At 54.8% G+C, this 14,462-nt stretch overlaps 5 protein-coding genes across 5 annotated transcripts; 2 read left to right on the top strand and 3 right to left on the bottom strand.

Annotated features, from left to right (window-relative positions):
• Window positions 1-30: 30 nt before the first annotated feature.
• N7446_003560 (uncharacterized protein) lies at window positions 31-1,186 on the top strand (the record flags this gene model as incomplete). Its single annotated transcript, XM_058512309.1, has 3 exons — window positions 31-106; window positions 160-438; window positions 525-1,186. The coding sequence occupies 3 exons, from the start codon at window positions 31-33 to the stop codon at window positions 1,184-1,186; spliced, it is 1,017 nt and encodes a 338-aa protein (XP_058373638.1).
• Window positions 1,187-1,276: 90 nt separating this feature from the next.
• On the bottom strand, window positions 1,277-2,238 carry N7446_003559 (pyrroline-5-carboxylate reductase family protein; the record flags this gene model as incomplete). The annotated part of the gene is made up of 2 exons (XM_058512308.1): window positions 1,277-2,145; window positions 2,196-2,238. The coding sequence occupies 2 exons, from the start codon at window positions 2,236-2,238 to the stop codon at window positions 1,277-1,279; spliced, it is 912 nt and encodes a 303-aa protein (XP_058373637.1).
• A 790-nt stretch (window positions 2,239-3,028) lies between these two features.
• Window positions 3,029-3,688, top strand: N7446_003558 (FAD-dependent oxidoreductase; the record flags this gene model as incomplete). The annotated part of the gene is made up of 2 exons (XM_058512307.1): window positions 3,029-3,175; window positions 3,242-3,688. 2 exons carry the CDS (start codon window positions 3,029-3,031, stop codon window positions 3,686-3,688), a joined length of 594 nt encoding a protein of 197 aa, XP_058373636.1.
• Window positions 3,689-4,222: 534 nt separating this feature from the next.
• On the bottom strand, window positions 4,223-4,795 carry N7446_003557 (uncharacterized protein; the record flags this gene model as incomplete). Its single annotated transcript, XM_058512306.1, has 1 exon — window positions 4,223-4,795. One exon carries the CDS (start codon window positions 4,793-4,795, stop codon window positions 4,223-4,225), a length of 573 nt encoding a protein of 190 aa, XP_058373635.1.
• A 1,123-nt stretch (window positions 4,796-5,918) lies between these two features.
• N7446_003556 (uncharacterized protein) lies at window positions 5,919-14,042 on the bottom strand (the record flags this gene model as incomplete). The annotated part of the gene is made up of 1 exon (XM_058512305.1): window positions 5,919-14,042. One exon carries the CDS (start codon window positions 14,040-14,042, stop codon window positions 5,919-5,921), a length of 8,124 nt encoding a protein of 2,707 aa, XP_058373634.1.
• Window positions 14,043-14,462: the final 420 nt, after the last annotated feature.

Here is a 14,462-nt window from a genome sequence, read left to right as displayed (position 1 = left end):
TCCAACGTACTCTTCAACCAACATATCAAAATGGTCTCCATCGACACAGTACGAAAGCACAACTCCACTCTAAAGGAGTATGGCCCCAACCTAGTAGCAGTCTTCGGTAAGACCCTTGCGCATCCCCACGAGAACCCCCTAGTAACCCAACCTCCCCAGTCGGCGGCACCAGCGGCATCGGCGAAACAACCGCCCGCGCCTTTGTCCGATCGACTATCTCTCCACGTGTTTACCTCGTCGGTCGGAGTGAGAGTCGGGCGTCGCAGATTATTGAGGAGCTCCGTGCTTCGAACCCGGATGGCCAGATTACTTTTGTCAAGGGCGATGTTTCGCGTTTGCATGAGGTCGACGAGGCTTGCAAGGCTATTCAAGCTAAGGAGGAGAAGGTTAATTTGTTGTTTTTGAGTGCTGGGATCTTCACTGCGAAAGGGCGTGATGGTATGGTTATGGATTTCTTCATTCCCTATCTCCCTTCCCTGTTGGCCTGATCCCCTTGATTGGCGCAGCCTGCTAACATTTCGCAGAAACCGACGAAGGCTTGGACAAGAAGCTGAGTCTCCATTATTATTCACGCATGCGCTTCTTGTCCAATCTACTTCCTCAGCTAACTAAAGCTGCCACGAGCACTGAAGGCGCAGCTGGTATTCAGAGAAATCTATCAAGCGTAGTCTCTGTCCTTGATGCACGAGGCAATGCACCTCTTATTTTGAAAGACCTGTCGTTGAAAGACAACTACTCGCTGCGCAACTGCGCCAACCACGCGATTACCATGACATCTCTGTCTATGGAAGAGCTTGCTGCCGCGCACCCCTCAACATCATTCATTCACACTTTCCCGGGTGTTGTGAAGACGGGTCTCGCGCGTGATTCTAACTTCGTCATGAAGACCGCGATGAATGTGTTGTTTACTATTGCTGCGCGGTGGACTGTTCCTTTAGGGGAGAGTGGAGAGAGGCACCTCTATACAGCCACTAGTCCTAGTTTCACGCCTAAGGGGACTGTTGGAGGCGCTGATGCTGCGATGGGCTCGGATGGGGTGCAGGGCTCTGGGGCTTACTTGGTTGGATCTGATTCGGTGACTGTCGCCGACCAGAAGATTTTGCATGGATATCGTGAAGACGGAACGAGGAGAACGGTTTGGCAGCATACTCTTGATGTTTTCAAGGGTATTGTTGGAGGTAATTAGTTTCAGTCTTGATAGCTGGTGATAGTCTGCGTTCATTCTCGTTAACTGTATAATCTTATTCATATATGCTTTATCACATCCCAGTCTAACTTAATGCCTGGTATCATTAACATGATCCGTCGTTTCCATCAACCGCGCCAAAGTCACAGCCTCCCTGAGCGCCCGTCCAACATGCCCACGCACACCAGCCTCCTCCATAACCATCAACCCGCCAATCGTGCATCCCTCCGGGGAAGTCCCCTGATCTTTCAGCAGGGCAGGATGCATCCCACTCTGGAGCATAGTCGCCGTCCCTTGCATGGACTGGAAGATCATCGTGTGCGCCAGATCGCGTGGAACCCCGACCGCAACTGCAGCATCGATCATCGCATCGCAGATCACAGCGAAGAAGGCAGGCGTCGAGCCTCCGACGGCTGTAGTGGCATTCATTAATCGCGGATCAATGTGTACTGCCTTGCCGATCTGTTCGAAGATTGACGTCGTGATCTGCAGATATCGCTCTGGCAATGCGGGCTCGGATGTTTCGATTGCCGTGAGGGATTGTGAGACCTGTGCGGCGATATTGGGCAATGTGCGCACCACCCATGCGCGCCCAGCTGTGTTGTCGGCGGTAGTGGCACTGCCGTAGATTATCGCTTCGAGTTTTTGCCGGGTCCAGCCTGCTGCAATGCTGATGAGGAGCTTGTCGGTTAATGCTTCGCGGAGGCCGGGCTGGGTGAGGACGGTCTGGATGTCTGCAGGGTCTACGCCTAGGATGATTACATCGGCACTTTGGACGGCTTGTATATTGCCGCCGCGAGAGATGCTTATTTTGTTCATTGATTGGGCGAATCGCTCGGTGAGTCTTTTCTCTGACGATTCACTGCGCACGCAGGCGATGTACCGCGTGAAGGGTAGCTCGCTGGATTTCTCCGCAGGTACACTTATCAGGCCGTTTAGGATGGCGATGCCCAGGTTTCCTATGATTGTCGTCAATGGCTATTCTCTGTGTAGAGAGTTGCACACATACCACACCCCAGGATGCAAAGGGTTCCATTTTGAATGTTGGCCATAATGTGACAGAGGGAGATAAATTGATTAATGTTGAATATAATGAAGAATGAGGAAGCGAAGAGGTAGAAGAGCAAGTGGTCATTTGTGAAGAACATCGGGAGTGCTTCCGGTGGAGAATCGGTTCACGCCCCGCTAAGATCGCAGTGAGTTTGAATCTCAACAGGTTTCAACATTGGTTAATTGCATATTTCTTGGTTATTACTCTGATTGATTCTAGTAGAGTGTTCCTAGCCTCCTCGGCTTCCCCCGAGGTGCTGTTAGTAAATTATCAAGCTGGACAAACATAGTTGTCAACTTGATTATGCGATGAGATTCTTTTCAAGGAATATATGTGAAGGAGTGACCTTCAATTTACCCTCAGATAAGGTCTCATAGTATCCCAGATCCAAATGTTGAAAGCCCAGATGTGCTCCAATTGCAACATGGTTCTTCCCCTCACAGCTTCCGCGGTCAATTCTATAGATCTGGATGCTGCGATCATGAGTTCAAGGGTCAATACCGAGCCATTCTGTTCAAAATTTGACATCTACAGCATACTAAGCCCCCAGACATGCTATTTAATAGGATCAATGTCCAATTCGATCAAAATTGGAGAAAAGCACATGATCGGGCCGCCTGCCGGTGATCAGCGCTAGTCGACTGTTCCCCTCACGGTCTCCTCATGTTATCAAAGATTTGACTGGAATGACTGTGTTTGTAGCTATCTCCAACTTTAGCCAATTAGTTGCATGGGCTATAACTGCGCACCCATCCCACACTGGTCGTTTTATTTTATTTTCTTTTGCGACCATGGGCCTTTCCAAATCTGATCCCATTATTATCGTCGGCGCTGGGTCTTTTGGCCTTTCTGCAGCTCTTCATCTCTCCCAAAGAGGCTACACTGACATCTTGGTGTTTGGAAAAGATAATCATGCCCCTTCGGGAGACTTGTCAATTGTAGTGGGCCTTGAAAAACAATCAAATCGGTGGAAATAGTGGCTAATTTCTATATCTTGCATATAGGTCTATCGCACAGCCCAAGATGCAGGCGTGCAATTCTTTCTGGGACAACAGGTTGACGAGATAGTATATGTGAGCACATTGACCGGGAGGAAGAATGCCGGTATTCGCACACAGGATGGCCGATTCTATCGCTCGGCTCTAGTCATTATTGAGGCTGGAGCTGGAGATAGCCAATCAATGCCTGCAATTGACCCTATGCATGACTCCCTGGCTACCCCCCTGTCGTGGTACACCAACCTCTCGCATTCCCTCGTCGACTACGTGCCAAAAGACCCGTCGGTCATATTGCTTTCGGGCAACTCAGGATACTCCGAGCAGGGCTCTAGGATGTTTTCGCTGGTGGGATCTTTGGTCTTGGATCTCTTAGGAGCAACGAGTGACCAGCCAATCGCTGTGGAGGCCCAAGAACTGTCTGAGATTCTACCACAAAAGTTGTCTAGGCTGTGAGGATTTCTCTAAAAGCTTTAATGAAAGATGATTAATCGATGTCCGCAATCTATGGCTTAGCTGTAGATGTCCGTTTTTAACAACACATGTAGATCTCTAGCACCTGTCTCAATTCGCAGTCCACCTTGCATAAAATTCATATACACGTACTACGGCGGCGTAAATGGATAAGAGGAAAGTGGAAAGTCAGGTGCGAGGTCTCTTCTTTTACAAACTGTGCTTTGTCTTGGACTAGCTAATCCCCGGGGTAGGGTTCTGCTTCATAAAGATGATGATATGCTGCTATTGGAACTTCATTTCAATCTGGTTCACCTGTGCAGTAAGACGTATTCCCATATTCGAGCAGTGTGGTGTATTTGACTTCGCAACGAGGGTGAAAAGAGATCAAGCCAAGCATGATCGAAGCCTGCGCGAGAAGTGTAGAGTTACACCTCATTTCTAACCTCGTCTGACATATCTTGACCGCTCTTGATTCCCTTATTCGAGCCTCTCACATAATCGCTCTTGTTCTTCTTCCGCTTGTTCTACCCTCTGTCACTGCTCTTCGTCCTGTTGCTGCAGTCTTCGGAGGAGGAGTGCTTGTTCTCGCAGTTGCAGTCGCGCATATTCTTGATTTTGCTCTTGATATCGCCGATGTCGTTCGTATCGTTGTCGTAGCCTTTCTTGTTCGTATCGATCTATTCCCTGCTGATAAATCTCTTGTTCTTGTTGACTTTGATGTCCATACTGGCGTAGGTCTTCTTGTTCTCTCTGCTCCTGTTCTTGTTCTCTCTGCTCCTGTTCTTGTTCTCGCCGCTCTTGCTCTTGCCTCCGTCGCTTTTCTTGTTCTCGGTATGCTGGATCATCGACCTGCTCCGGGTTGAGGAATGGAGGGGCGTGGGGGATGAAAGGGCGCAGACCCTGGCATGTACGACAATCTCCCATCGTGTAAGAGTCTTCGAGGCGAAGGACTGGTTGTGGGTCCTCACAAAAGGCACCCCTGCAGCGAGCTCGGGCTTCCTCGCAGCGTTCGATTCTCCATCCTTCTGTGTGCCCGCAGCCGGGGATATGTTCATTAATGGGAGAGGGAATAGACCCGCGGTACCATTTGTAGCGCAGCATGCACATTTTTGTGAAGATCTTCAAGAATGTAGGCGCGTTGACGATTGTATGTGTGATGAATTCGGGGTCATTAAGGGCTGCTTGAAGAGGGAGGTGGGCTCGGTTGATGGATATAGGTTAGCTCGGAGACTTGAGCATAGTGATGGTACCTGAGAAAGATAAAATCGGATGAGGGACTGGCCTGCATTTATCTTCTAGAGTTGCCAGATTTGGACACTAGAAAGCACAAAAGCTATTGTAGCGGGAAGCTGGTAGAGAATCCCTTTGTCTGAATCAAAGAGGGTAACAATCAATAATGGGCCTGGCAAAGTTGGAACAATTCAGATGTGCTCTCTTTGTAATGATTGTTTAGAGAAGCCAGCGCTTGAAACAATAATCTAAGAGCACTGAGTACTCTCAAAGCCCAACCGAGGCGTGCATTACAGAGAGAGAAACTCCCATGCATAGGACGCAAGTGAACCCACCTGGTTGTCCCCTTCATCTGTCTGCCGGGGTGAGTTCTTGAAGAGTGACTATGAGCATTGTTTGGCTCCTAGGTCCGCATTGCGTCTCATGCACTATATGCCCCTTCTTATTGTTGATCTCAGACTCGAATCGATTGTTCTCTTTGCTTTCAAAATCCGAAATGAGGCTCTCTGAGCCTAAGTTCCCTCTTGAGGATATCAAAATACAACGGCTTTACTCGCGCGACTGCGAAACCGCTGTGACGCCTCAGCGAAGTCCAGCACGGCATTCACCGTTTTGGCTCGCGAGACGGTGTCTGGTTTACCTTTCTCACCTTCGATGGAGCCTCCCAGCAGAGTCGCTCGTTACGAATTCTGGCCGATACCTCAGGCATCAACTGTGCACCACGTGACCAAAGAACATCTTTTGACACATAAATCTCATCTAGAAAGCCATAACAACTCGAAGCTCTCGGCCAATGAAGTGATTTTACTTTTCTGCTACTGTTCACTCGTATATCCAAATTTTCAATTATATGTACTCTAAACTACTATTGAGAGCAACAATCTGGGCACATTTCCATGTTCTAGCCAATCCGAACCAAGTCGAAACGCCAAAATCAATCAAGCCAAAAAAGAAAGAACAAAGAACAAAAAACATATCAATAACTCTCTAATATGACAATCTATTTCAGATATCCCATGGCCTTCCAAGATGCCACATAGGCCCGCGCGATATCGGCATTCACGGGCCCTTCAGCAGCCATGGTGGCCGAGTGCTCTTTCGCTTTCTGGGTGTCGAGGATGATGCCACCGCAGGACATGCGCTCAAAATGGCCGTCGAGGAAGTCAATTAGACGGGCAGCTGGGTTCTCGTCGGCGGACAGTGGCGAGCGGCGCACGCGCATAATCCAGTCAGCGTAGGGGATGATGTTTTGAGGAGGGATGTCGAGGGCCGACGCCAGCACCGGTGACATGTCCTCCCACGGCTGACCGACCGGGTTGTCAATATGGTAAACGGGGTAAGCTGCATCACTGTCATTTTCCAGTTTCAGCAAATCCACCATGACACTAGCGCTACGGTCGACAGGCAGCCACTGCAGGGTACCATGCAGATCGGGCCACACGCGCAAAACTTGCGCACTCTTAACCAAGAAGGCAAAGTGCTCGACTGGGTTCCAGAAGCCGCTGCGACTGGAGCCGGCGATCTGGCCTGGGCGCGTGACGGTCGCGCGGAATAGGTGCGGGTAGCAGTGCAGTGTCTCGTCGAGCATGCGCTCGTGCACCCACTTGCCCTCGGGGTAGCCGCCGGGCATGACGGCAGCCATCGGAACACGGTCTTCCTTGATTCGCGGTCCGGCGGACGTATCCGCGTAACCGACCACACCGATCGAGGACACAAACTGGAAGCCGACGCGCGTCTTTGGCTTTCCTAGAGCTATCTCCCGCGCTAGGTCAAGCAAGTTGCGCATGGTCTGCAGCTGTGGTTCGAAGCCCTTGAGGGGCCTTGTGCCGCTCATGGGCCAGGCGTTGTGCACAATGTGGGTGGCATGCGAGACCAGCCAGACGTATTCTTGAGTCGGCAGGCCGAGCTGCGGCTTGGAAGTGTCGGTCTCGTAGACGCGCAGCTTTTCCTGCTCGGTGGGTGACAGAGCAATGCCTCTTGACAAAAAGGCCTCGGCTTGGCGCTGATGGACTGGGACGCTGGAATGGCGGTTCATGCAGACGACAGTGGCGACATCGGGGCGCTTGGCGAGGGTCTGCACAAGGTGGGCACCCAGGCTGCCGGTGGCGCCTGTGACGATGACCACAGCAGGAGTAGAAGTAGTAGAGACGTCGATGGCTGCGGAATCGAGAGCCGGCGTGGCCCAGCCGGACGTGTAGGAGTCCACGAGTTGTTCAGCATCGGCCTCGCGGGCGGCTACGTCGCCTCTATCAATCACCCTGGTTTCCTCCACAGACGCCACAGACGCCGGGAGACGAGCTTTCCGCTCTCCAGAGGCCAGGGCAATAATAACCTTCTGGAAGGCGTTCTCGGGTCGGTTGCCGTCAGTCCAGTCGACATGGCCGAAGCCGGCGGCGTGCAGAGCGCGCTCCCAGTCTTCAGTGGGCACGACAGCGTGGGTGCGGCCGTCGTCAAAGAGCCACCAGCCTTCGAGCAAGCCGAACACAATATCCATAGACGGCACGCACTCAGTCATCTCGAGGATCATAAGGAAGCCGTCAGGGCGGAGGGCCAGGTGTACGTTTTGGGTCGACACAACCAAGTCGTGGGTGGCGTGGATGGCGTTGCTGGCCAGAACAAGATGCTGTCCCAGGAGCTCCGCAGCCGGTGTCTTCTCGATATCATGCACAGCAAAGCGCATAAACGGGTACTGCTTGGCGAACTTGCGGCGCGCGTTGGCTACCATGGATGGCGACAGGTCGGTGAAGGTATACTCAACAGGGATACCCAGGGACGCCAGCACCGGAGCCATCACATTCGTCGTACCCCCAGTACCGCCACCCATTTCAAGAACTTTCAGGGTCTCGCCGGGCTGAGTCACACGCCTGGATAATTGAGTGATAACATCAGCCATCTGCTGGTAGTGCATGCGGTTGAAGCCATAGTCGCAGTACATGGCCTGGACAAGCTGGCGGCCCTCGGCGCTGCCGAAGATAACGCGGATACCGTCTGTGGTGCCACTGAGCACACCGGCCAGGTTCTTGCCGGCGTAGTAGGCCAGGCGGTCGGGGATGGCGGACTCCGGGTGCGCAGCGACCATCTCCTCGAGCAGGGTAGCGCTGTTCTTGCGCGGCACAGCTATGTGCGTGCGCGTAATTTGGCCCGTCACTGTATCGATATCAATTAGGCGCGCCTCACGCTCGAGGAAGCCGTAGACAAACTCCATCATGCGGCCGTGCTGTGGCAAGAATGCAACTCGGTCTAGCAGCTGCCCCGATGCGGCTGTTCGCAGCGGCGACCCGAGCTGGTCAAAGGCCTCGACGACTAGGGCTGTGCAGAGTTTGCTGCTGCCGGCAAGGCTGACGCGGGCGATGCTGTCAAGCCCAAACTCGCGGATCTTATCGTCAGTCGTTAGCTTGACCTGGCCGAAGCACTCGAGGATGTCGGAGTGGGAGAGGGTCAGATTACTGGTGACTGGACCGACTGGTAGCGAGACGGGCTTAGCGAGAGCAGAAGCCTCTTCTGGGTCTGGGGTGGTGATATCGGAGGCAGTGTCGTCGTTCTCATCTGGCGGCGTAATGAGTTCTGCGGCGGAGTCGCTGTCGCTGTCATCTGAATTTTGATCGACGGCGTCTCCCCCGGCATCTACCCCCATCTTGCTCAGCCCATTTGCGACGCAGGCGACAAACTGGCGCAGACTGGTTGCCTCCATCATCTCGCCGTGGTCGAGGGTGAATTTGAACGTGTTCTCGACCTCGCGGGCCAGCTCCATGCCCATCAGCGAGTCAATGCCTAGGTCGGCCATCTCGCTGTCGAGTGTCATGTCGCTGGGGTCGACACCGGAGACATTAGCGACTAGGTTACACACGTCTTGGGTGATGTCTGGAGTCTTCTTCTTTTCTTTCTTTACTTTAGCACTAGTTTTGACGGCCTCGAGAGCAGCAGCAACTGCAACTGGGGGAGCAGCAGCAGGAGCAGCAGCAGCCGGAACAGACGGTGCCACCGCCGGATTTCTAAGGAACTTCTGGTCTGTCGTGAAGCGTGTGAGAATCTTACTCATGGACGCTTTGGGCACGCGCGCATACTGCAGACCAAGCATGACGTCGTTCAACGCGCCTGTGGCGGCGTCAAAGACAAAAACGTCGCTTATGTAGGCCTTGTCAGACTGGCGCGTATGGCGCGCAAGGACGTGCCAGATACCGGGGCCGTTCTCTTTACCAGAAATCTCTGGGAGTGCCTTTGGCGATCGCATTAGGAGCTCGCAGCTGGTGGCAATGAACATCTCGCCCGGCGGCAGGTCGTCGGTCAGCAGATTCACATAGATACCGGCGACCTGGCCAAAGGAGTCGCCCATAGGCACGTCGAGCCAAGTGTGGCCCTCGTGGCGTTTATGAATAACACCAGCGCTCTCGCCGGGGCGGCCGACGATGTATTTCACGCCGCGGTAGACCGGCCCGAAATCGACAATCTCGCTGAAGGCGCGGTACACGTTGCGGCCGTGTAGCATCTCGACGCCGTCGTTGTCGAGATCTAGCTTAAGAAGAGACTGACACTGCGCGTGGTTGACCAGACGCTCGTAATGGCTGAACTGTTGTAAAAACGAGGTGTCGGTCGGTGCACGCATGCGTATCGTGGCCTCGGCATGGACCTGGGAGTCGCCGTTGCTGGCCACACTGTGTAGGCTCAAGTGCCACTTCATCTCGGCCTTGTCTAGCGGCGATAGGTCCATGTAGAAAACACGCGTCGAGTCGGCACACACCGGTGCGTGGCTGATGAGATTGTGCACCGTAGGCGAATAACCAGCTGGTCGCCAGTCTAGATTGAGGCTGAAGAGAGCCTCGATGGCCATGTCGATCTCGAGTGTCGCCGGGCAGATGGGTGCTGTCTGGGCGATGACATGGGATGAAAATAGGCGCTGGTACGGGTCCGAGGCAGTGTTGATGCGGAAGCGGGCAAGCTTCTTATTCTTTTTGGCCTCTGGGTAGCCGATGAATGTCCAGAGAGGGAGGGAACGGGGGTCTTCCACTTGAGTGACAGAGGCACCTCCGACGGTATAACCTCCTGCTTCAATCATGGCCTGGGCTGCCTTGCTGACAACCTCCGTCGGCGACTTCACATCCAGCCAGTGGCGTGACTTCTCGAACTGGTACGGTGGTAGCAGCAGCTGCACGTACTCACGTGCCTGGGAAGGGTGGTGAGGCCAGAAGGACACGCGCAGGCCCTGCTTCCATAGCGCAACGGTGGCATCTGTGAGTCCGTCAAGGCCCTTTTCGGTGTTGGTGATGGACACAGCCTGGAAAGCGAGCATGTCAGGGCTGGCAGAAGTGACTTGGGCCAACGCACGGCTCGCCATCACTGTGATCGTTGAGTTAGATCCAGCCTCCAGGAATATAGCCTGCGGGTGTTTCTTGGCTAGCCGCTGTACAGCGTGGTTGAAGAAAACAGGCTGGCGCATGTGCGACGGCACAAAGCTCCAGTCTAGCGGTTCTGTTGAATCGTGCTCAGTAGCTCGTTCGACCGGGATCTCGGCGCTGTGGAAGGTCAGGCCCCGGCCGACGTTTCCGAGTTCACCAACGAGCTGCTCTACCAGCACTGAGTGGAAGGCGTTGGTGACATTGAGTCGCTTGCTCTTGATACCAGCTCCGGCAAACTTGCTATTGCCAGCGAGAGTTGCAGCAACTGCGTCGATGGCCTGGGTTGTCCCGGCTAGCGTGAAGCTACGAGGGCCATTGTAGCAGGCGATGCTGGCGGAGCCGTCACTGGTGATATTAGCCGCTTTGAGTAGATCATGCACGAGTGCCTCATCCGCCTCTACCGCCATCATGGCTCCAGAGTCCGGCCCCCAGGCGTCGCGCACCAACCTCGCCCGGCCAGCGACAAGTCGGACGGTGTCGCTGAGGCTCAGCACGCCTGCTACACAGAGGGCCGTGATTTCGCCGAAGCTGTGGCCCACGACTGACACGACCTTCGAGGCCAGCCCGCAGTCTATCCACGCCCGGGCACTGGCGTACTGCATGGCGAACAGGGCAGTCTGCAGCTGGACGATGTCGCGGATGGGCTTGCGCGAGAAGATGGCAGGGAAGATGCTAGACAAGCCAGCCGCCGTGACGGCCGCATCGCACGCGTCTAGGTGCTGTTGCAAAACGGCGACGCCATCGTAGAGTGCGCGCTCCAGCCCGACAAACGTGGAATTCTGGCCGCCGAAGCATAGAACGACCGGCCGCTCCGCTTTGACGACTGCGATACCGCTGGCGGCGGCTGTTTCTTTAGTAGCCACGGCAGCGAGGGTAAGCTTTTCCTGCAGCTCCTCTAGTGACCGGCAGCTGAAGACCAATCCCTGCGGTAGACCGGGGTTCGATTGCCGGGCCAAGTTGAACGCCACATCGGCCAGGGTTGCCTTTTGGCCTCCTGTGTGGGTGCGTAGGTACAGAGCTAGTGCCTTGCTATAGACGGCGATGCTGCGTGCGTCGAATCCGGTGATCCAGAAGGGCTGGCGGGCCGTTGCCTCAGCTAGCAAGCGGTTGTTCGGGGTCGGCTTGTGCGCTGAGTAGGCCAAGACGAGACTGGCGTTAGACCCGCAGGCGCCGTAATTGTTGAGCAGGGCGACCTTGCGGTCAGCCGGCCACGGTCGTAGCGCCGTCACCACCTCTACCATATCGGTCGGCGACGCGTGGATGTGTGGGTTCATGCGCTTGAAGCTGGCCTGTGGTGGGATGAAGTTGTCGCGCATCATCATGAGTAATTTCACCAGTGCGATCACCCCGGATGCGCCCTCTGTGTGGCCGACATGGCCTTTCACTGAGCCAATGGCCACGGCGGTTTCACGTAGCGGGCTGGCCACCGCCAGCTTGACGCTCTCGTACTCGGCTGGGTCACCGACTGGCGTGCCGGTGCCGTGGGCTTCGACCACGGAGATCTCAGCCGGGTCGATGCCGGCCTTCTTGATCACGTCCTTGAACAGCTGCGACAGCGACGGCACGTTGGGCACGAACAGCGGCGTGATGTTGAGGTTCTGGTAAACTGCCGTTGCCCGGATCGTTCCCAGCACCGTGTTACCGGCGGCCTGGGCATCTGATAGCTTCTTGAGAAAGACGAAAGCGACGCCCTCCGCCCGACAGTAGCCGTCGGCGTCGCCGTCAAATGGCTTACACTGCCCCGTCGGGCTCAAGAAGCTGCCGGCGCTTAGGTTCTGTATCCATTGCAGGTTGGTCATGACGTTGACGCCGCCGACTAGCGCAGCACTTGCCTCGCCGGACAGGATGTTACGGCAGGCAGTGTGCATCGCTACCGTCGACGACGAGCAAGCTGTATCGAACGTCATCGCCGGGCCTGTCCACCCGAAAAAGTGCGCGATACGACCGGTAATAAAACTGCGTAGTCCGCCTGTCGCCGTGAACGCGCTCGGCGCATGTGAGGCTATATTTTGCTCGTAGTCGACGCCGCATACGCCTAGGTAGCAGCCAATGTGTTCTTCTTTGTCTGTTTTGGGTTCCGTGAAGTATCCTGACTGCTCGACTGCCTGGTATGCCGCCTGCAGCGACAGCCGGCACTGAGGGTCCATGGCCTGTGACTCGCGTGGGCTACGCTTGAAGAATTTGTGGTCGAAGGCATCCGCGTCGCGCACGAAGTTGCCATAGTACTTCTTCCCATCCGCGTCTGCTGCATCCCGGAACAGCATGTCGTGCATCATCCGCTCCCGCGTGATCACTTCATGCTGCGATTTGCCCGTTTTCAGCATCGCCGCGAACTCCTCCAGATCCTCGGCACCGGACACGTTGATAGACATGCCCACAATGGCAATGGCCTCCTCAGTGTCTTTTTCTCGTTCTGACATAGGCGAAGCTGCTGATATGGTTGTTGAAACCCCGGTGCTAGTGCCGTTGACCGTTGGGGTAGCCGTGGCTGCAGTCATCGACGCCCTTTGAATCCTCCGGCTTTCAATATGGGGTTCCAGCTCCTCGAAGGATGTTTCCTTTGGCCCATACCGCCGCGTAATTGTCGGTGGAATGCACTGGTCTAGTCCAAAGGCCACTAGTGACACCTCCTTCTGAGTTGACGCTGACACTGATAGCAGCTTCGACACCGTCCCGGCCCAGTTGAACTGCTGCGTCAAGATCGCCCGCAGCAACATTGCGGTGAGATCTGTCTCATCGGCCGAGACATGGGCTCCGTCCGCCGAGTTGCTGTATGTCGGCAGGGCCAACTGGGCCGCTGTAGCCGGAAACTGTAGCTGGCCACCATACGATGTCGAGTGGCATAGTTCGATCAGCGCATCCGCGTCCCGCTTCCGCTCCGCCCCTGGCGCGTGTAGATAGCCCTTAAACCCTAACGGGACGGCCTTCACGCCCGCGGCTCGCAGTTTCCGTACTAGCGTCGGCGCCAGGCGCTCTGATGTCGTCACTGTCGCTCGCGCCTCGTCAAACAGAACCGATATATAAGCGTCCGGCGTTAGCGAAGACACAATTCTTGTCATGTCATCGCCTTGCTTGCTGCCACTGCGCCACGCCGTCGCAAACGACACCGACCCGCCCTTGCCCTTGGCCGTGTCCCGGGCCTCTCGCGCATCCACCACCGCTGCCATCAACAAGCCGAGGCGCACCGCCACCGCGCCGTATTTTTGAAACTCGTCCACGTCGTGTGAGCTCGCCACCGCTACCGCGGCAATCAGGCCGGCGCAGAAGCCCAGCGTTTCCACCGGGGTGGTGTTCTGTTGTTGCTGTTGTCGAACGAGTTCTGCTTGAGGATCTTCAACAGCAACATCACCCAACCGAAACTCCAGATACCGCCAGTACTGGTCCAGTTGGATAGCTACCATCAGCGGCCCAATAGCGACGCTGGGTAGCTCTGCCTCGGGCGCGATCAGGTCGCCCGCTGAGATGCCGTTTCGCAGCCATGAGTCGAAGTCGCTCAACTGCTCCGCACCCGCTACTGTGCCGGCCTCGGGGATCTTTTCCACCACGGCTGCCCAGTATTGCGGCAGCCCAGCCACGGCCTCCAATATCCATTTGGCGTTGGGTCCGCTGAGGAGTTGCTTTACTGGCTTTTTCAGTGACCTTTTGCTCTGTGTGCCGATGTGACCCCCAAACACGAAGGTCGTCGCCTTCTGTGCATCCCCCACAGAAGAGGGAATAGAAGATGTAGTCATTGTAGTGTAGGTAATGTGTGTAGCTGACTAGGTACTCAACCACTAAGTGAAAAAGAATCAGGTCAACCCGAGTTGTTGCGAATCACTTGTATCATTTGATTCTATACTCGAGATATTACATGTGGATTCATACAGCCTTACAGGTCCCTAAAATTGGCTACTAACATCGGAGATTGGCCTTGCCTGCGGACTTGCCTTCCACATAGAGATAGGCGTGATATACTTCCGGGGGTTTCATATCTGAATAGCAGTCCGTTTCTATATTTTATCCGAAAGTCCGCACGGGATTTTTCGTTCTAAAACAATCTATTGGGACTGTCAGCACTAGGAATAGTACCTCCTGGGCCCAGGTACTTGGTAGATCCATGAATAAGCCCTAGAGGACAATAGTAACTCCGCCTTGGATGAAAGTCTACACAA

This window comes from Penicillium canescens, assembly GCF_028828765.1.
Source record: "Penicillium canescens strain IBT 15451 chromosome Unknown utg000003l_segment0_segment0, whole genome shotgun sequence".
NCBI lineage: Eukaryota > Fungi > Ascomycota > Eurotiomycetes > Eurotiales > Aspergillaceae > Penicillium > Penicillium canescens.
This window is presented reverse-complemented; position numbering and strand designations above follow the sequence as displayed.